Source organism: Electrophorus electricus, unplaced genomic scaffold, assembly GCF_041902795.1.
Source record: "Electrophorus electricus isolate QZ-2024a unplaced genomic scaffold, ASM4190279v1 Scaffold35, whole genome shotgun sequence".
NCBI classification, from domain to species: Eukaryota; Metazoa; Chordata; class Actinopteri; order Gymnotiformes; family Gymnotidae; genus Electrophorus; species Electrophorus electricus.
The window spans coordinates 1,581,869-1,603,409 of NW_027658638.1; the positions used below are offsets into that span (position 1 = coordinate 1,581,869).

At 37.9% G+C, this 21,541-nt stretch overlaps 1 protein-coding gene across 1 annotated transcript; it reads right to left on the reverse strand.

Moving 5' to 3' along the window:
• Positions 1-360: 360 nt before the first annotated feature.
• Positions 361-18,454, reverse strand: LOC145655805 (myelin expression factor 2-like). The gene is made up of 17 exons (XM_081709284.1): positions 18,252-18,454; positions 17,090-17,298; positions 16,371-16,423; positions 15,431-15,438; positions 15,234-15,327; positions 13,032-13,223; positions 12,377-12,530; positions 12,242-12,291; positions 12,031-12,091; positions 9,506-9,604; positions 7,108-7,149; positions 6,244-6,333; positions 6,059-6,154; positions 5,799-5,867; positions 2,904-3,082; positions 2,753-2,804; positions 361-824 (listed from the first exon to the last, which is right to left on the reverse strand). The coding sequence occupies exons 1-17, from the start codon at positions 18,368-18,370 to the stop codon at positions 661-663; spliced, it is 1,731 nt and encodes a 576-aa protein (XP_081565410.1). The 5' UTR covers positions 18,371-18,454; the 3' UTR covers positions 361-660.
• Between the last annotated feature and the right edge of the window lie 3,087 nt (positions 18,455-21,541).

Here is a 21,541-nt window from a genome sequence, read left to right on the forward strand (position 1 = left end):
ACTACCACCTTTTCTTTCATACATAAAAATGAACAAATTCCCCTGTTTAATGCACTTTAAAAAGACCATATGTGGCTTTATATAACATTAAATTATAAGGAACCATGTCAAGTAAAAGCTTGAGGTTAGCCTGTTGTATTTCAAAAGTGGCCACCTCCTATATGTGCTTGCTTTTAGGTTTTCCCAAATATAAGGTTTAACTGCAGACCTCTTTCAAATTTGATAGGTTTAAGAACAGAGGCAATCCATTTATCAGGTATTTTTGTGTTTTATTAGTCTTTGAACCTTAAATCTCTAAAACTTACAAAAAAAAAAATGTTGTAGCCAACACTTTGATCCATAGATTGAGGACAACAAAGCTTAAAAATTAAAAAGTTTATTTTTTTTCCATTCCAATAAACTGGTAATCCACAAATTAAAAAGAGTTTACAAAAAAAGAAGGGGAAAAAAAAAGAAGACGTCATGGTACTTAAACATTATACACATCCACTAGTGGAGTCTGTCGATGTTCATATTCACACTCGGGGTAGGGTGGGGAGGTGTGTACGACAGTCCAAAAGTTCAGAAAAGTGTTTTTAAAACAAAACAAAGGTCTGAAAGGTTACAGTTGGGGATGATGGAGTAGAGGGTGGCCTTATGAACTCAATAAGTGTTTTTATGTTATGCATTACGGTCAATGCGCACATCCACCTCTCTGCCGTTTATTTTGGTGCCATTCATAAGCCTACAGGCCTGCTCAGCACTCTCTGGAGAATCGAACCGGACTGTCCCACAGCCTTTAGACTTCCCATTCTCCATCTTGATCTCTGCAAACATCACCTGACCTGGAATGAAAAATAAAGGATTTATCTACATAAAGCCTTGGAGACACTACACAATGTTTATAGTCCTAATGGATTTTTAAAAATGACCCAAGTGAGTTTTTCAGCATATCACACACTACTGGATTGTAAACATAATGGGTTAGAATTAGGTGAAACAGACACTTAGCACATAGCTAGGAGGCTCAGATATAAACATAGTACAACTTCTTACTGTTGTTTGTGCCACCATTTACATTGAATCAAAAAACAAAGAAACTGCAAAAACATTTCTGGGTGAGGTGCAGCCCATTTCCCCCCCCCCCTTTATCTGCATGCTTGTAGTAATTTTTTGGGCATAATCAAATAGTTCAGTCCAATACTTGATCATCTGGGGGAGGGTTTCATTATTGCTGGTTTATTTTCACAAAGAAGAATTCCACTCAAACCAAGGATCAACTGCACAATTCCATCTCACTTTTCTTGAGCACAAGTTTGAGAAATGTTAGACTTTGATCCTGCTTATTATTTTCCCTGAAAAAAAAAAAAAAACTGAAGCAGTGAAGATCAGCACGTTTTGGATACATGGATTTTCACCAAGCAGAAGCACATGCAAAGGAGCTGTTCCTGTAGGTTTTTTGCTATGCATGCAAGCATTTTGCTTCACAAAGATGAGCTTATTACAATAACCTTGCTCCAGTTGTATGAAATTCTGGTATATACTGATGCAGAATAATAAGAACATGTGCCATCATATGACTAGCCTACATGAAAATACACTGCAATCCTTTCCTCCCCATCATGCAACTTGAAAAAGGGAACTAACACAATAAATCAACGCAGTCCCATTACAAAATGAACCAGTCATGCAACACCACATGCGGTGCTGGGAGTGGATAGCTTCAGTATGTGAACGTATGCACAGGGGTTCGCTTGAAACAAACTCTAGGACCAGCAATCAGACAGGACTCAACATAAGTAATGGCCTGGGGCCAATTTTTTTTTTTTTTTTTTTTTTTACAAATTTCATGGATGGACTTAAGACAAATGCTTTTAAATGCTTTGTAACTTAGCCTTGCCAGGCTAGCCTGCAATACTAAGCTAACAGCCCACAGTTGAGCAGTAAATAAATTTAAATCCACAACAAAAATCAAATGGTGAACCTGTGCAGGTCAGAAATGCAATGTTCGCATTTAACATGTCTTCATAGCAACAGAAAGAGTCCTGGCACTTAACTCTCCAATTTGCAGTTAAGGCACATATCTAAGAATTGTTTTCCCCCAAATTTTCCTGCATTACAACGAAAATCAGATATTTCAACACAACTGCATGACTCACTCATGAGTTTGAGTGTGATGTCTACAGCCTAAAAGAGCATTTACATTTGAACAGAGAAAGCAGTCCTGGGTCTGGAAAAAAACTCGTGTGAAAATGTCCAAATTGTCCTTGATAATAGGAGGTCCCCTGCACACATGAACACGTTTGCTGTTTACGTTCTGTGTTTACCTTTTTGCTCTAACACTTCACTGGCTATTGACAACCCTTATAATTTGCTAGTATAGTGGGTCCTCAAAAACAAAAAAAACCCCAGAAAAACAAAAAAAAGTCAAAAGTTTGAGGTCTGCCAACTTCTCTAAATCTTGATCCACAGGAAAGTCTCAGCATGTGCCCCCTGACTGAACCAAAATCTGCAGACTAGAGACAACTAGCTCAGACTTAGCTAGACTGAAAATCAAGGCCAAAATCTTGTATTGTACCTCAGCCTAAGTCAGAAAATAAATTGGACATGAACACAAACATAACTCATTACTTGTTTAAATGCATTAAAATATCCAGATTACGGACCAATAAATACAATATATAAAATGCAACATTCACAAAATTGTTCCACCCAATTTGTGTACTTGCAAAAATGTAACAATATAGTTTGTGCGCTCATGCATAACACTTACCACAATGGCTGAATTTTTCCTTTAGTTTCTGCCAAGTGAGATCATAGGACAGCTGTGTACAAAGAGCAGTGTTGAGAAATCCAGGGGGGGCGGGACCAATGACCACTGTAATGTGAGGACTCATGCACATCACCCATTCATCCATACTTACATTTCTTACAAAGATCTGGCAGCCTGCTTTTGATCCTGCCCCTCTGTCCAACATGCCACTGCCAATGTGAGCAGAGCTAGTGCCGTACTGGCCAATACCCCTGTTTATTTCCATGTTACTGCCCATCCGGTCAAAACCACCACCCATGCGGTCCATGCCCATATTGCCTATACCACCTCCTACACACACACACACACACACACACACACACACACACACACACACACACACACACACACACACACACACACACACACACACACACACACACACACACAAAAAGAGCCCATACAAAAGAACAGCCACCACAATCACCAATGATGTTAATAGCAGTCACTGACAAACACACAGGCTAAAACACTTAGTAATATATACCTGTAGTGGCATAATTAAATGCATAATAATTAAATACTAATAATTAAATTAGTCATTGACTTCACATCTCCATGTACAAGTCAGGCTACAAAGCTCTGATCAGTTTTGTTTCACTGCACCATATCTGGACATATTGTTGTAGTACACGAGACCAGTCTCAAGAAAATTAATTAAAGAATTTGGTGTCATCACTTGGAATCTGTCTAGTCTAGGACTCAAGGTAACAAGGACATGGAAATTGTTCATGAGAACAATTACATTAGCTGGGTAACGTTAAATGAAATGAAAAAAAATGTGCTAGTTTATACTCTTTACAGATTGCTAATCCTATTTGTAGCAGCTGTTACTGTAGCTAAGTTTAATGTCATCAATAACATTGGGATAATGACAAATTAAATGTGCTTAAAACAGTACAGCTCTCAAGATTTACCATTAACTAACAACTTAATACTCATTAATTTTAGAATACATTTGTACAATGTTTAGAACACCTTGTACACGCAGAATTTCTAAGCTTCAAATTTTCCATTGACCATCAGCAAACATTCCAATGTTTGTTTCCTCAACAAAACAATGAAAAAATAAAAAGTTTGGTATATTTGTTAGATTTATTTACTATTATAGCTCAAGCTACATTATAGCTCAATGTGAAACATTGTATTTATTAAGACAAGGGAATGATTTCTAGGACACCTAGATCATTTTTTTGATGGCTTGATTGGGTATACTGAACCAAAAGCAGATTGCAATAGTATAATTACATTGTACTCATTTAATAATCACAAAAGTGTGTATGAAGTTTGCTTTGTTAAATGTTAACAAAGTCAGTTTTTGACTTCTGAATAACAAAGTAAGCTAAAATATGTTAACCTTGTCATTACCTCCAAAGGTTACAATTCAGCTAGACTGAAATTATATGTTTAAAATACACAACATATTTAATGTTACAATCAATATATAATATAGACCATAATTATTTCTTAGCATCTTTGACATGGGCACAAGTTTTCACGTACTTAACCATTACTGTTTAATTTTACACCCAAACAGTCTTAACATAGCAGACAATCATTGTGTAAGGGGATGGTAGTGGAATATGCATTCTGATGACATTGCAGGCAGGGGAAACAAAAACTAAGATTTCTGAATCATTCAAATGTGACTTATGCAACGATAAACTGGTATCCAGTTCTACGACCGAATACTTCTTTCTCCAGAGCACACAGAAATAATAACAGGACTTGAGAACTCCGAACAGCCATATATGTACATTTAGCTGCAGCAGTCTGTAGAAATTAAGACTTAGTTTTACGTTCTTCACAAACTGCGCAATGTAGACCTGAATAATAGGTAATGTTTAACTATAGCTTGTATAAAATTATAATGTAATTCTAATGCTTTTAATTCAGATAAAATGTTCAAATGGTACATTTTGAGATACTGCAACAGTGTAACCATACACCTCATGTAAATTATTTTGAGATTCATTTTGTCATTAATTATTGTAAACCAATGTTAATGTCTATTTGGGTGTTAAAATAGTCCATTACTAGTCGGGGGGGTTACCAATATAAGGTCAGATCAATATCATTATAGCTGTACTACCAATTTGTGACAATTTACAGAAATGGTTGCAGAGCTATACACTTATCAGTCACTTTAATTAGAAGCTTCTAACGTCTATATACATTTGATTTTATATAATAAAATACAGTAACAAACATTAAAATATTTAACTTATTCATTTTTGGCAGACATTTCATCTTATTTCATGGAATTATGCAATTAATTTATGTCTTTTCAAGAAATGTTTGAAACAAGCTAAACTACCTGCTACAGGAATAAGACACTTTAGTTATAAGTTAATTTAGGCTGTTTGCTAATGATAATTGTCTGATAGCTGGCTAGCAATGCTACTTGGTACATAGCTGGCTATCTTACATAAGGCTCAAATGTATCCACTTTAAAGATTTAATGCCCATTCATTTTATCGTATTGCATCTCAATGTATTTCTGTGTTGTCTCTACATATATAAAATGCAGGAGTATGTTTGATTTTAATTGCATTCTTGAGAGAAGCAACAGCAAATGTGCAGGCTAAATGTCACAAAGCAGTGATTGGACAACAGTAGTGTCATGGCAATTGTGACGTGCATCTACACTCTCTGGCCACTTTATCAGATAAAGCCACCTTACAGGTACATATTGTAGGTATTGTATTGTACAATATCTGTAGACCACCCATTGAAATGCACATATTGTCACTCTTTAGCCCGTATGAGTGCATCTGGCATAGCAGCATTGCTGAAGATTTCATATGATGTTCACAAGGTCAATGGGGTTAGATGAAACTCCATGATAGAGAGATGTTTCAGTGTGGTGTTTAGAATGTTAATATATAAACTCTGTGTGTGTGTGTGTATATATATATATAGATATGTATATCTTGCAGGCTTACAATTACTCCCTGTGCTCCCCCATTTTGGTGTGAAAGTGTTTAAAAGGTGAACATGTATGTACCTAATCCTGCCCCTATGGGTCCCATGCCAGCACTTCCCATGCCTCCCCCATAGCCTCCCATTCCACCACCTATTGGGGAAAAACAGCCTTTCAGCACAAACGAAATACACATATAAGAGCATGTACATATACGCTAACAGAAGTAGACACACCAACATCTTTTCAAAGGCATGTCCACACTTTAAAGACACCACACGTGACTGTGTGTGCTAGAGATGCAAGTGTATGAGACAGGAGATGTGTGTACATGCTCTACTTACCCAGTCCTCCAAACGAGTCACCAAAAGACCGGTTCATCCCCATCTCACTCCGGCTAAAGTCCCGATCCATCCCCCCCATACCTGACCGATACATGTCTGACAAAACACAGAACTCAGTAAGTCATAGCTACAAGGACAAAAAGAGCCAAGAAAACTGACTGACAAAACAGAGAAGAAAGCTTTACCTCCCATTCTACCCATGGGTGCCATGTCTCTGGCTCCGAATCCAGCCATCCCACCCACTCCATCCATGCCCCCAAATCCACCACCAATTCCTGCAACATTCAAACACATACACACACACACGCGCACACACACACAGGGTTGATTATTGATCAGTGTACGACTGGATCAAAAACAGAAGCTTAAATAAAAATTATAGCGTTTTCACACTACAGCTTTTCCCCAGACCCATGTCTGCTTGCTCTGTGAGTTTGGTAAATTTGGTCAAGTGTGAAAGAGCTCGGTCCAGAATACTAGTCTCTGGTCCTTCTGAAATCAGTGGTCTGGGGTTCATTTTTAGCAAGCTCTGAAGAAATGAGCAGCAAGTGTGGAAGTAATCTGCTCCCAATGCCGTGTGTGGGGCTGCATAATTGATTCACTTTGTAAAGTGACTGCTTCAACTTATTGCATTCTTTTCAAGCTTCATGAATTTTCATAGTAAATAAAACACTTTCTGTCCAGATAAAGTTTTTTTAATCCATTTTTCTCAGGTACCTAAAATTTTTTGCACAGCACCATAAGTATATTTTACAGGGGGGAAAAAAGCCAACCTACAGACATACAATGCAAAAATCATCTTAAATGAGAATAACTCCTTGTTTGCAGATGCTCCTGCATGGTGAAAGTCTGTGCATCCCAAAAGCACTGTTCCTTGCCGCCTGAGTATTTGTATACAGGCAAAATAAATGACGAATGAAGCTAATCCTACCATTGATCCTACCATCAAGCCAAGGTTAAAATGGAGTTCTTGTTTGTGAAAGCTAACCAGCGATAAACCCTTTCCTCAAATAGGGACAAGTGTGAAAATGTCCTTAGTCATCTCGTACCTCCCATTCTGTTCATGCCTCCATAGCCACCTCCATCCATACCTAAACAGACAAAATCATAGTTAAACTTGCAACTTGCATAATTAATATCTTAACTTTTATACAGTAATCTATGTCAGTTTATTCAGCGTTTCATTCAATGGCAAATATTGTTTTCAAACACATTCAACATATTTGATTAGGTAGTCAAACTTATCTGGCTTTGCCACTTTACCTCAACAGTGCAAGGAATAAAATGTTTACCTAGACTCTTACATTTATTGCATTTTCTGGCTGCTCCAATTGAGAGGGACTTACATATTTATTAGTATGCATGTTCCTGGAATACACCCAACACCTATGAACTTAGTGTTGATTTCTATACTTAATGGCAAGTAATGGGCTCGGTAGCCCTGCAAAAATATTTCCCAAAACATACACATTAAGCATCAACATTACATATTTAAGGTTCAGTCCACATAAAAGCAATTTTTAAAATGCTATTTTTTAAAATCAGTATTACGAAAAATATATACCTGAACAGATGTATAGTCATGGCCAAAGGTTTTGAGACTGACAAATTTTGGTTTTCACAAAGTTTACTGCCTCAGTTTGTTTTTTTTTTTTAGATCCTTTTGTCAAATGTTTATATATGGTAGCGTGAAGTACAATTTTAAGCATAAGTTTTTAAAAAAACTTTTTATTGACAAATACATCCAGTTTAAGCAAAGACTTAATATTTACAGTGTTGATCCTTCATTTTGAAGACGTCTGCAATTCGTCTTGGCATACTGGACATCAGCTTCTGGGAAAAATCTCGACTGATGGCAACCCATTCTTGCCTAATCAGTGCTTGGGTTTGATAAGTTTGTTTGTTCGTTTGTCCATCCTCTTTTTGAGGATTGACCACATGTTCTTAATAGGATTAAGATCTGGGGAGTTTCCTGGCCATGGACCCAAAATTTCAATGTTTTGTTCACTGTACTACTTGGTTATCACTTTTGCCTTGGGACATGGGTGCTCAGTCATGTTGGAAAATGCATTTTTCAAATTGCTCCTGGATCGTTGAGAGAAGTTGCTCTTGGAGGATGTTTTGATACCATTCCTTATTCGTGGCAGAGTTCTTAAGCAAAATTTTTAGCAAACCCATTTCCTTAGATGAGAAGCACACCCACAAATGGTCTCAGGATGCCTCACTGTTGGCGTGACACAGACGATCATTTGTCCCAAACAGTCTGAAAGTGGCATCATCAGAGAAAATAACTTTGGCCCAGTCCTCTTCAGTCCAATCCCTATACTTCCTGCAGAATGTCACTCTGTCCTTGATGTTCTTCTCGGAGATAAGTGGCAACTTTGCTGCCCTTCTCAACACCAAGCCATCCCCCAAAAGCCTTCGCCTATCTGTGTGTACAGATACTGTTAGTGACTTGATCTCATAGCTGCATCCTCTTTAGGAGATGGACTTGACACTTTCTTGGTCCCCCTGAAGCCTTCTTCAAAGAGAGAGGTTCAGTTGCAGTGAAGATATTGATTCGATAAATGGTTCAATTAACTTTTTCCTGAAGTAATAAGAACAATCACTGAAATGATGTTAGCAGGCCATTTTGTGACAGTGCTGAAACGCAGTGGCTGGAATGCAGAAATTTGTGTGATTATGTTCATTTTTCATGGCAATGACTTTACAATTAATTGCAATTCATCTGTTCGCTCTTCACAAGCTAGAGTTAATGCAAATTGCCAACATAAAAACTGAAGCAGCAAACTTTGAAATCCAAAATCTGTGCTAGTCTCAAAACATTTGGCCATGACTGTAGTATCCTATATTATTGTCATGGAAAACATTTATTCTTCAAATTCAAAAGCATTTTAAATAATTGTGAATGCATGAAGTATTTATGAACGTGTTCAGTTGTCTATTCTTAAAAGCCAAATAATGAGTTGCTGAAACCACAAGAACCCTCACATTACTAACCAATACATTAATGCAAAGCATTGGCTTGAGTAGAACAAGTAAGGACAGCCACATTCCTGTCTGGTCGACTAACCTCCCCATGCCTCTATGGCTTTACTCTTCTCATTTAAAATGTATTAAACCATTTAGGACCGAACTGTGTTTCAACTATGAAGCTTACCAAATGTGTTCAACAATTGAAAATGTACTTATTAATAAGACTTCCTAAGGTTTAAGATAATTATATTGCTATTTAAAAACACAGATATTAAGGCCAGATACAAACAAAACTGCAGAATACTGCTACTGCCAACACTTATATCTACACAGAGAACCACTTAAAAACCAAAATCAAAAACATCTCAAAAGGTCTCATTTTTTTATGTGAGCTTATGTTTACTCCCATTAATCAATGACTGCTAAATGTGTTAACAAAAAGGGTGTGCCTGCACAAGTAAGCGTTCTAACCTCCAGGACCCATTGATCCCATCCCTCCACCACTCAGTCGGTTGGTGTTGATTGGCTGCCCACCTGGGCCCAAACCCATTCCAACTCCCCCCAGACCTCCTGAAAACACACATACATACAAACCATCAAAAATACAAAACAAATACACAACCACCTCCCACAAACATTCTGCAATATTTATCAATATTAGGACTGCATTCCTTGAGAGTGAGGTCAATGTTATCATTCCTGGGACCTGCTGGACATTCCTAGAACCAGTTTTGGGGTCCCAATCAACCACAACACCTATCAACCACAACATTAAAACCACTGACAGAATAAGTGAATAACATTCTCTCAACACAATGGCATCTATCAAGATGCATATGGGGCTGCGTAGACTAGTAAGAGTGCCCGTGTTGACCCTGTCCACTGTGAAAAGTACATACAATGGACATATGAGTATCAGAACTGAACCATAAGCAATGGAAGAAGGTGGCCTGGTCTGTTGCATAAGGTTATTTCCTACATTATTTGTACGGCCAGGCATGAGTCTCACTCACCTGGGGTGATTGCACCAAGTTGCACTATGGGAAGAAGTCATGCAAGCTGAGAGCTGAGGCATTGTGATGCAATGTTCTTCTGAGAAACCGTGGTACCTGGCATGTGAATCCCACCTCCCTAAACATTAGTGCAGAGCCAGTTCATGGCAACGGTATTGCCTAAAGGCAGTGGCCACTGATCAGCAGGATAATGCACACTGCAAATGCTGTTCAGGCAGGTTACTCATCTGTAACTGGATGGTGCTTGTCCCTTGTTGGGGTTCTTCATGACCAGAACTACCTTGCCTTGTGTTAGCTAGTCCAGTTGGGAGCCACACAGAGCTATTGGGAGTAGATATGGCTCATGTCAGGACCAGGACCAGGTAATGCCCATATCTTCACATTTATTACCTGCTGTTTGGACATCTGCTAAATGGTTCCTGCTCTGCGTGACGGCCCATCACTGCTTCTTTTGTGAATCATTGCTGTCTGGTTGCCATTGTTAACCTATGTTTTGAATACACACCTCAACATTCCTGGATTCATGGGCTCTGGTATTTTTAACAAAGGCACAGAAGCAGTAGTTGTTGGCATTGCCTGTTTATTACATTCATCTCAGTAAACTCAGACAGGAGGCTTTGTTTAACCCAGTGCGGTTGGCTCAAGCTCTGGCGTGTCTGCTTTGAAGTCGCTAAATATTTTTTATATCTTTGTGATAATACAGTGCAGAAATATGACCAATATATCCTGAATCTGCCATTTCAAGTTTGTCAGAGTAAAAGAGCCTATGAGAGGTTAGATATATAGGTTAAGACACACATCATCTGCCTCTCACTGTGTGATTTATGTGTTCCTCATGCCTTATCCATCTAATCACTGTTATTGATGAATGTGTGTAACTGTCCAATAAACAACCACGAAATCACTAAGGATTTACCCTTCACATCAGAAACATTTCCTTCCTCATTCAAACATCTAGCTTGCTAGCTAAAACGTTTCGCAAAACGATTCACTTGCACCCATGAAGTTATTCATATTTTCCTATTTTATGAGGCTTGATCTAATATAAAGTCACTGCTCAATCACATTTCCTCTAAGATTTGGTGAAAGTAGCATTGTTGTACCATCCAATTAGCTTCATAATATTTGCTCCATTAGCTCATTAGTAACTAATTTGTGTAACTAATCCCTTAACACTGAGTTGTTCTGGTTCAATTCAGCACAGACCTTGTAACTGTGGGTGACAGACTCTGCATGACTTGTTCCTGCTATCAAAAATACACTGATAAGTCTGGAGGTAACTTACTAGTAGACAGCAGCACTACCTTGCTATAGATCTGTAAAAAGGAGAGTAGCCGAACAAGCTATGCAAACATGCCAATCCTTGTTTATATGTGCAGCTGCAATTCAAAGCAATCTACACTGCCAATAACTTGGCCTAGGTTTCAGGGCTAACAGGCAAATGCTAGCCTAATCATCTCCTGGCCAAAAAAGCTTCACTGCATCTTCCAAGTGGAAATAGCAACACAGGAACTTTGCTAGAATAGCTATGAATTGCACAACATTTCTCCAGTGTGAAATCTGCAGCTGTTGTGACAGACTGACTGAACAATGACCACAACATGTAGGTGGACTGGCTAGCTAGTAACTACGCTGGCAAAGGTAACATAGGCTAATCTCCTAGTCCTACAAACTCTGCTTCTCATAATGCAGGTCCAACACGAAAACAAGAGATAATCAACATTATAATAAACTCAGTTAAAAGGAATACCAGCTATTTGACTTTTTCTTCTTGCCAGAACCTTTAAATATTTGTAAAAACTTTGAATATTGGATCTGGCGCCACCCCTACCTTCTACCAGAGTTATAGGAGTTTGAGCATGCAGCACAGTATTTTTGGTTTTCATAAAATCACTCTTCTAATTGTTGACTTTTCATATCAAAACAAACAATGAAATGTAAAAATAGGGACAATGAAAGAAAAAAAGATGCAGAAACTCTTACTGGGCAACTGAGGTGGCTTCTCAACCGGACGGAAGTCATCTGGTGGAAGAGACTTATCATCCTATAAGTAAGGTATACAAACAAATGCATAAATCATGCTTACCAAATCACTACAACTCATTTGGGTTAAAGTTAAATCCTTCAACAGAATTTAACCACCACCATTTGGCTACCTGCGAGAAGCATGAAACCCAAGTTCAAAACAACTCACCATTTTAACATGCATCTGTCTGTCAAACAGCATCTGACCATTGAACATGGCTGGTTGCCATGGTTAAGAAATATAAAAACGAAAGAATACAGTATTCTGACAAATACACATGCGTTGCAGAAGTGTAAAAGATACAGATGGCCTGCACAGCCTCAAGTGGTTGTTCAAAGGTGACAGTGCCCATGCCTCTGCTCTTGCCATCCTTATCCTCCTTCACATCTGCCCTCTTAACCACTCCAGCCATACTGAACACCTCCTTCAGCTTCTTCCAGCCCACCTTAAAATCCAACTACACATAAAGCAAAGTCTGGTCATCAAACTGCATAGGATTAAATGAGGATTAAAGGGATTTCCAAGCAATTGATTTGATGATTTTAAACTATTTTTAGTTTGTAATTATCTCAGGAATTACTGCAAGTTTACAGACCAGTCACTGTATGTTCCAGCACCGAGTAAGTATTAGACACAGGAAAGCTAACTATAAGAACACAGGCTACAGGTAATCTCCAGTGCAGCTGTACCAAACCGCAAAAACACCTTCCATTACAGATGGAATACTTACATTTCAAGATACATCCATGTTAATCTGAAAGTACTATTTCCACTAAAATTAATGTTAAATACACCATTAAGGTGCTCAAGCAGTCTTACAAGGTGTAGGGAAAACGGTTCCTATTCTTTAAGGTGTGACTCAATTTAGTTGGCGCACTCTAAAAACATGAACATCCAAGCTCAGGTGCAGCTTGGTTGGACAAAGCATAAGTAGGAAAGTGAGAGAGATTTGTCTTACGTTGGCCACAAAAACTGTGGACCCGAGTCTCCCCGCCTGTAGCGCACTGATGATCTCAGGGGGGATGTTGGGATTGTTAACAATGGAGGGAGGCAGACTCATTCCTCCTGGACCCCCATCCTGCCCCCTGCCTCCAGGGTACATTCCCCCACCCCGCTGCAGCACTCGTCGTGCATGCTCTCCATCAGGATCCTGATCCAAATAATACGCTTAAAATCACATACAGTATTCACCAAAATCTCTGAAGATGATGCATTAATATAGTTAATGTGGTGCATGCCAAATTGAAATTTCTTATAATAACATATACTAATTTATAGGGATGGGTATGGAGAGCCAGTACTAAATCGCTACCGATTGCTGACTGGTTAATACCGAAATACTGAATTTCAACGACAAAATGGTGGTTACACCTGTATTTATTTAACATTAATGTATTCTTACATAGCTGACATTTTTAAATGGTTACGGCTAAATTGGATCAGTAACAGGAGTGCTCTGCTCCATGTGACATAAGAATTTGCATAACTCAGATTGGCTAACCATATTCTTAACCGTTTGGAATGCAAAGCATCATTCTATGCTATTTAATCATGGCTACAAGGATAAAATATTCAAAAGTGTGGGCTCACTTCACTAAATTTAATGAAAATGCAACTAAATGCAATATATGCACAATTGTAGTTGCGTGTAAAGCCTTTATATTTATATAAAAAATAAATAAATAAATAAAAGTCTTCTAATTTATGTTCCTAAACAATTCCAGACAAGTAGCTGCCACAACTTTGTCAGAAGCCAGACACCCAGCCCATTCTCCATTGCTAGAGGAGGGAAGATCTCCCCTCCTGCAAACAGCAGAATATCACAGGGATGTGGCCAATTTTATTATGAAAGATTTACAGCCCTTCACTATAGTGGAGTCTAGATATGACCGGTAAACAATAGCTAGCATAGTCGCTAATGTCACCTCGTGTCTCTGTGGGTGTGCTACAGGCTGCTCATGTTTTTGCATGCGGCAGTGTACACTGTTTACCTCCTTCCTGATAAGCAAATGTGCAGTAAATTGCTCAAGTAATTAGTTTCATTTTAACATATATTCATTTAAACTCAAATAATTTGTAACCCTAACTGCTTAGTCTTGTAGCTGGTCAAGTTAACTAAAAACTGGTTAGCATGCAGGCTAAGCTAGCCAACTATTGAGCTATGTTCTGGGAGAAGAGGCTTGGGACCTCAGACAATGCCCGACTGATTGGTTTGTGGAATTAACTGGAACCACTTAGACTACTGTGCCAAAATGTTTTGCATAAAGCTGTAAAAATTCAACTTGATTTGTCAACTGTCACTTGCAGCTTGCTGAGAAATTTCAACTTAAAAGCACACTCACATAGGAAATTAATGGTCGCCTGCTATCATCGTGAATGTAGTGCAAGTGTGAACTAGTGTAAGTGAACGTAGTGTGAGCGTGAAGTGAAAGGTGTCCTGGCAACCAATAAAACTATTTTGTATTGCTTACGGTTGTTAACTGTAGGGAGATGACCCTAGTGACCACGGCCCTTCCAGAGGCACGTTATCTAATATCCTCATGCCTGTCTGGTATAAAGTTGCGAAGAAAAAGATCACTGGTGAGCTTGGCAGAGTGCTATCTTATGATAGTGAAGCAGCATTAAGACATCACCACCAGACATATGCAGCAATCACTCCTCCCTGATATGTAGGTAAAGAAAGAAAGAACTAGTTTTTCTGCAAAAATAAATAAATAAATAAAAATTTACCATGCAACAAAATAACCATTGAATCTTTTGACATTTATCTTGTATCTATTTATTGCCCTAAATTATGGAGGGCAGTATCAGAGCACTGAAATATCAGAATTGATGAGCAATACCAGTATCAATTTCAGTACCGATAAATTCTTAACTATACCCATCCCTACCAATTTCTTATACTTGTACGGCAGACAACTACTCTCACTATAGTATAAAATTAATCGCCACAGCTACATTACAAAACTAATTATTCAAGAAAAAAAAGCAAAAAGGAACCTCTTTAGGTATTTGTAAACACATACTCAGAAGAAAATTACATTATCTATAGCTACATGATTCAATTTTTTTTATCCATGACAAAAGCAAACACAAACAAGAACTAGCCAAGAACTAAAATTGTATACATTTCATGGTAAAGTAAAAAAAGGTTTCATACCTCTTTGATGTTCAGAGGTCTGCCATTGAGATCATGCTTATTCATGACCTCCAACGCTTTCTTCACAAACTCCTCATCTTTGAATTCAACCACCCTACAAAGCATAAGAGAATCACTTCCACAAAATGAAGAACCATGCTTTAATAAAGTATGTTAAGGGGAAAAAAAACACTACTTTCCATAAGGTTTGTTCTTACCCACAGCCCTGTTAGCAGTACAGGAGGATTCCACATACAGGCCAGAAGAGGAGAATAAATGAACCACTCAAATTAATACAGTCAAACAAGATGAGCACAAAGTATATATTGACAAATAGTGCATTGGTAATTGGAAAGTAATATTCTACCAACTCCAATACCTTGTTTTTGTAGCTCAAATATCTTGTAATTTGAATTATTGAACACAAACAAAAATAAAAAACCAAAGAGATTTTTTTTATAAAGCAAGGTCATGTGAAATGTGAAAATGCATCATTTGTCTGGGTGAAGATAGTGAAGATAGTTTGCCCGTCAGAACAAAAGGTTACAGACTTTAAAAAGTGTAAAATATTCTGAGTGTAACATTTTGAATTTACATGTTCTTAAAATTGCATTTTATAATCCCTGTAAAAGACATTTATGAAACACTTGCAATTTAAACAGAGATGGACATGATTTAAGAAGGAAAGCTGAAAGATGAAGCAAGTTACACAATAAAACCCATCAAATCTTAAATAGAAATAAATTACCCTTAACATACACTTTCTGTCGAAGGTCTCTTATTGCATTATCAAGTCTTAAAATGATCAATAAAACACCTGGCCAATCATCAAATAAATCATGTTTCCTAGAAGATATAGCTCCAGCCAAACTTGAAACCACCAATTAAAAAGTACAGCCAGATAAACTGGAGTTTTCGTTGCTCAGGTAAAATAAACATTTGATTTTTCCCACTAAAATCACTTTAGCATCAACAAACCATTCCAAGGTCAAAAGGTCAGCAGTCATCAACAGTATCCTGACTAGGCTACCCACAAAAAAACCATTACCAGTGGAGTACCAGTCACGGGTGTGTGTTCCCTTGTTCAACACATTAGAGAATGAAGCTATGGAGGGCATTTAACGCCTCACACAGCCTAGCAGAGTTGCCATCACTTACCCTTGACTTTCCTTCAGCATCCTTAAAGAGCTCCACGTATGTAACCTCACCGACTACGAGACATACAAAAGGGAAAATACCAAAGAAAACAACACATTTAAAACACCGGTGGTGTCTTCACAGCAGGCCTGGGTACGACACTACAGGTAAAAAAGCCCAGTTAATCACCTTCAACTAACTTCACCCAAAACACCACCATCCCATAATGTAAATTAGCACATCAGAGACCAAACAGCTATTCAACAATATTCAACTATGTAGGTGCACAGAGTTCAAAAACAGTTCGTTTTCAAGCAAGCACAGTACTGTTTTAAGGTGACCGCCAACCTTTACCATCCCTCTAAAACATTTTAGGAACCAAATTCAAGTAGAACACAAGCAAATAAAATCAATTTTCAGCATCATTGTCACCTTACAAAAGATTCAACAGTAAAATGGCTACTACTGATTATCAGAGGTTACATGTTGGAGCTGATCACAAATACAAGGCCAAAAATATCCAAAGGTATCTTTATCTGGAAAAATTCAAACCAAAACTGTATATAACTCCTGCCAAGAGGAAAAAAAAAGAAACACTGTCCACATTTTTCAAATTCAACTTGCTATCTGTACACTAATCATCTGCCTCTATATTTCACACATGATAAGGATGGAGCCCCACACTAGGGTGACAGAGGGACCGCAGCACTTGTGCATGGCGCAATCTCTGCATAGGTTACCTTTCTCTCGCATTAGATCTTTAATTGCTTGCCACTTCATATCATATGGAATATTGCTAATAAACACGCGATTTCGGTGGGCAGCTTTCTTGTCTCCAGGTCCACCATGCCTGTCCTTATAGGGGTGATAGCGATTGGACTTTCGGCCACCAGAGGATTTCTCTTTTTCTTTTGCCTCTGACTTCTCCCTGGGAGTCTCCTCTGCATCACTAGACAAAGAGATGAAAAAACGAGTGTTTACCACAGCAGACCGATATCTATGATAACCCTAATCTACTATAACTCAAGAAATCAAAAATAGTAAACAAAGGAATCTCAGATATTTGTCTTTATGCCGATTACAGAACAAACTTTCCTCCACGTTGCTCTAAAAAGAAATGCCAACAGAAGCCTAGCTATTTCTGATGAAAATGTTCTGGATTAAAAATAGTCGCATGGCATAATACGAATGTGTGTGTGATATTTACAACGTAACCTTAACCATTAGCGGAGCTCATTTCACGAGACTAAAGTAACTTAGCTATATATTCAAACTTCTAGTTAACATAGCTAGCTAACAAAAATTCTGTTACGTCCAATAACCAATAACTAATCTACTGTTAGCTAGTTAGCGTTAGCTAGCTACGAAACTAGTGTGGAAATTATCCAGCTAGTAATTAACTTAGCTACTACAATCACAGTCTAGCTCCATTAAAATTAAATACAATATAAGTAGCCAGCTAGGAAATTAACGTACGCATAAACTAGGAAGAACGACTAGGAGCTAGATAGCTAGCTACATAAGTGGGAGAAATATTCTTAGCAAGTTAGCTAGGAGTAGCTAGCAGTAAATAGGCCTACTATAACCTAGTCAATGAGCGTTAGCTCGCTAGCTAGCTGACTTAGCTAGGAAATGCAGATATCCTAGCCAGCGACAAAGCATGAGTTCTGCAGATTTTTAAACCAAAACGACCACGCTTAAGGAACGTATTTAACGTTAACGTTAACGCTAACTTAAGACCAAACGTCAAAACATTAGCTCGCTAGCAATTTTATACTTTTAATATGAGCCGTTAAATATAACTAGCTAGCTTGCAAAAACATGGAGACTGGCTTTGAACAGTTAAAGCTAGCTAGCTACAAACCACAACGACCAACGACTGTACAATAAAACAGGAGTTACGTTTTAACGCCATTTGTGTTTTCTTGTAGTGCCTCTTCATCTCCCCCGATGACCGGAGAAGCATCTAACGATTCTTCTTGTTTAACATTATCCCCAAGATCCGGATTAGTTTCAGCCATGATTGCGGATTTTCGCTTCTATTGAAAATGCCTTCTTTTAACTGACTGTCCGTAGTTCAAATGCTGCGACGCTTTTTCCTCCGACTTCTCGAGCTCAACCTAGTCTCGCGCGATCTAGGCATTGGGGGAGGGGAAAAATAAATGGATTTCGAGATGAACTGCGCCTCGCCTCAAGTATGTACCTATACCTACAGGCCGGACCAGCTACTATAACGTCAAAAAGGATCAGATTTTTTTTGAGCTAGTGAATCGATATTTACAAATGTAGCTACTGAAACATGCAGTTTTATTTGTGCAACAGCATACACGTAAAACAAAATACACAAAATTAATAGAAATCTGCAAATTCTGTACAAAATAAAACAAATTCACAAATACACCATAACGTTTTTGAATAAATATATACATTATGTTTAAATGTGTATAAATGGATAGTTGCAAATTAAATACTGTGAATGCGTAAATCAGTTCTGCACGATTTGCTATGTGCTATTTGCTTTTCTGTTTCCAAGAGTGACAGTACCAACCCACACACGTCTTCACTTCTATTTATAGACTTGTTCGAGATAAGCTGTGACTCTCCTTGGTGGTCAGCAAAAGTAGCCATCTGAAATCTGTGGAGGATCTGAGCCGTCAAACCGGACACTTTTCCCTGCCGCTCATTACGAGAGTTGTTAGCTCTTGTGGTAGTCATACAAATATGTACCATTTCATGGAAGACTATAAACTAAAATATCACATCTAAGCATATTATCCACTCACACTTAATATTTTTAATAGCCTGCGTGCTGTGTTAACTGCAGTTTGTGAGTACGTTTTTTTTGGTGGAGATTCTAGCCAATGCGGATTAAGATCAGTAGTCATCAAGCCATCTCTCGGCTCGTGCGGCCAGGTGAAGAACAACTGCGTGGGGGCTAAGTCTGAAAATACTGCTATCTTGCTCTGACGCAAATCGGTCAAAAATACTAAGCGGCATGCACTGTACCGAGTGATCATTCTGTGCACCGCCGAGTTAAATCAATAAAGTTTATGTGTCCTTTTTGCAGATTTTGACCCTGGTTTGCAGTCACATTAGTTGACCAATATGTGGTAGGGTGAAAACTGATGTGATTGAGTGAGTGATAATACTGTGCATTTACAGAAGCCGTGTAATTAAGGAGGGAATAGCCCATTGGTTGTGAGCTTCCTTATTTTACTGCAGAGGATTAAGGAGTATAAAAAGGCATATGCTTAATATTTGGTGGATGGCCATTGGCAAATATACCAGTTGGTTGTAACAGACGCTGGAAAATAGCAGTATTAGAGCGGTAAGGGATCCAGGGGTTTTCCTTTTAGTTTGATAGAATCCTGGAGCTAATGCGGAGTAAAATGATGTTTTTAAAGAGCTCATGTATCAGCTGATGTTTTATGACGTGGCCCAGAGCCGCTGAGAGAGATATAACCAAGGAGCAAGCGCAACCTAGGAGCAAGTCGAGTCCTGAATGATGGGTGGGGAACTAAAAGCATTTTATGTGCATAAGCTCACTTGTGGTGTTTTAATGTTTATTTATTCTATTTCATTTTTGTTATTATGATATGGGTTAACCTGTTTTGTATTTTTTTGCACAAGGGGGCTGAGTCACTTTTCCGGTAGTTACGAGTGCCTTTTATTTTGTATGCGTTTCTGCGACGTAGGATTTTATAGCATAGGTTCTCACACTATGTGTGGTGTGGGAATATTTTAAAGTCCATTATAAATAGTATCTATAAAGAATTATTTTTTTACATATGTGTCGGTGATGATATTGCGTGTCAGTGAAGTTCCTTACAATTGAGACTAAGAACAAAACTACGAGCTCGTGGTATTGCACTAAATTGTTTTCAACTGTACTAAACGTATAGTTAGCCCTGACAATGGTAGTGTTGCATTTTAAAAGGCACAAAGTGGTTTAATTAGTTTGATTAATCATTTCATTAACGATTACATTAATCCTTAACCACTTCCGACGATGGAGAGGTCGGCTGCCTGTTACAACAGCTCTCTCTTAATTTACCGCGGTCCGCGCTTTAGCGATTCACGGTCAAGTCTTTTTTTCTTCTTCAAAAATCTACATTAAAATGCTGTCTTTAATGGTCTCGGAGACAATATAATTATCCATTTCTCAGAAATTTCCCATAATCCTAAAACAGTTCCACTACCATATGAGTAGTGTACCTTTGCTATCAGCAGAGAAAGGTTTGACAGTTGTCATTGTACCATTTCTTCATAAATCCATATTAAAATCAAACAACATTGCATGAATTAATGTATTCATTTTGTATAGACTGAATTTGGATATCTATTTCTCAAAAATGTCAAAACACTCCCACTACCACATAACAGTATAACATACCATAACATAATACCCCTTGGCTATCAGCAAAGTGAGGGTGGGCAGATTCACTCTACCATTTCTTCATAAACCCATATTATAGTTGTACTACCTTTAGGAGAAATAATGAACTTATTTTGTATAGACTGAATTTAGATGTCTTTTTCTGAGAAATTTCCCATAATGCCAAAACAATTCTGGTACCACATGAGAGTAGGAGCTCTTGCCTATCAGCAGAGTAATTTGGAAAGATTTCACTGTACCATTTTTTTAATGTGGCCTGGAGACAGTATGGTTATGTATTTCTCAGATATTTCCCATAAGGCCAAGACAATTCTACTACCACATAAGAGTAGGATATCACCAGTGTAAGATTGGACAGATTTCATTGTAACCTTTTTTCATAAACCAATATTAAATTCTTGCTACCTTTAGGCAAATATGAACTCAGGTAGTATGACTAATATAGATTTATCAATATATATAGTAAAATAGAATCTGGCCATACTTATACTGGTGATAGACAATGGCTCCTACTCTTATGTGGTAGTGGTATTATTTTGGCATTATAGGAAAATGTTGATAAAAAACTATTCATACTATCTTGAAGTTCTATTATCTATATTGGGATTTTAATTGGAATTATGAAAAAATGGTACAGTAAAATGCAGCTAATTTTCCAGTGGTGATAGCCGAGGGCTCCTACTCTTATGTGGTAATGGAACTGTTTTGGCATTATGGGAAATTTCTGAGAAGTAGATATCCAAATTCGGTCTATATGAAATGAGTACTTTATTTCATATACACATAAAGGTAGTAC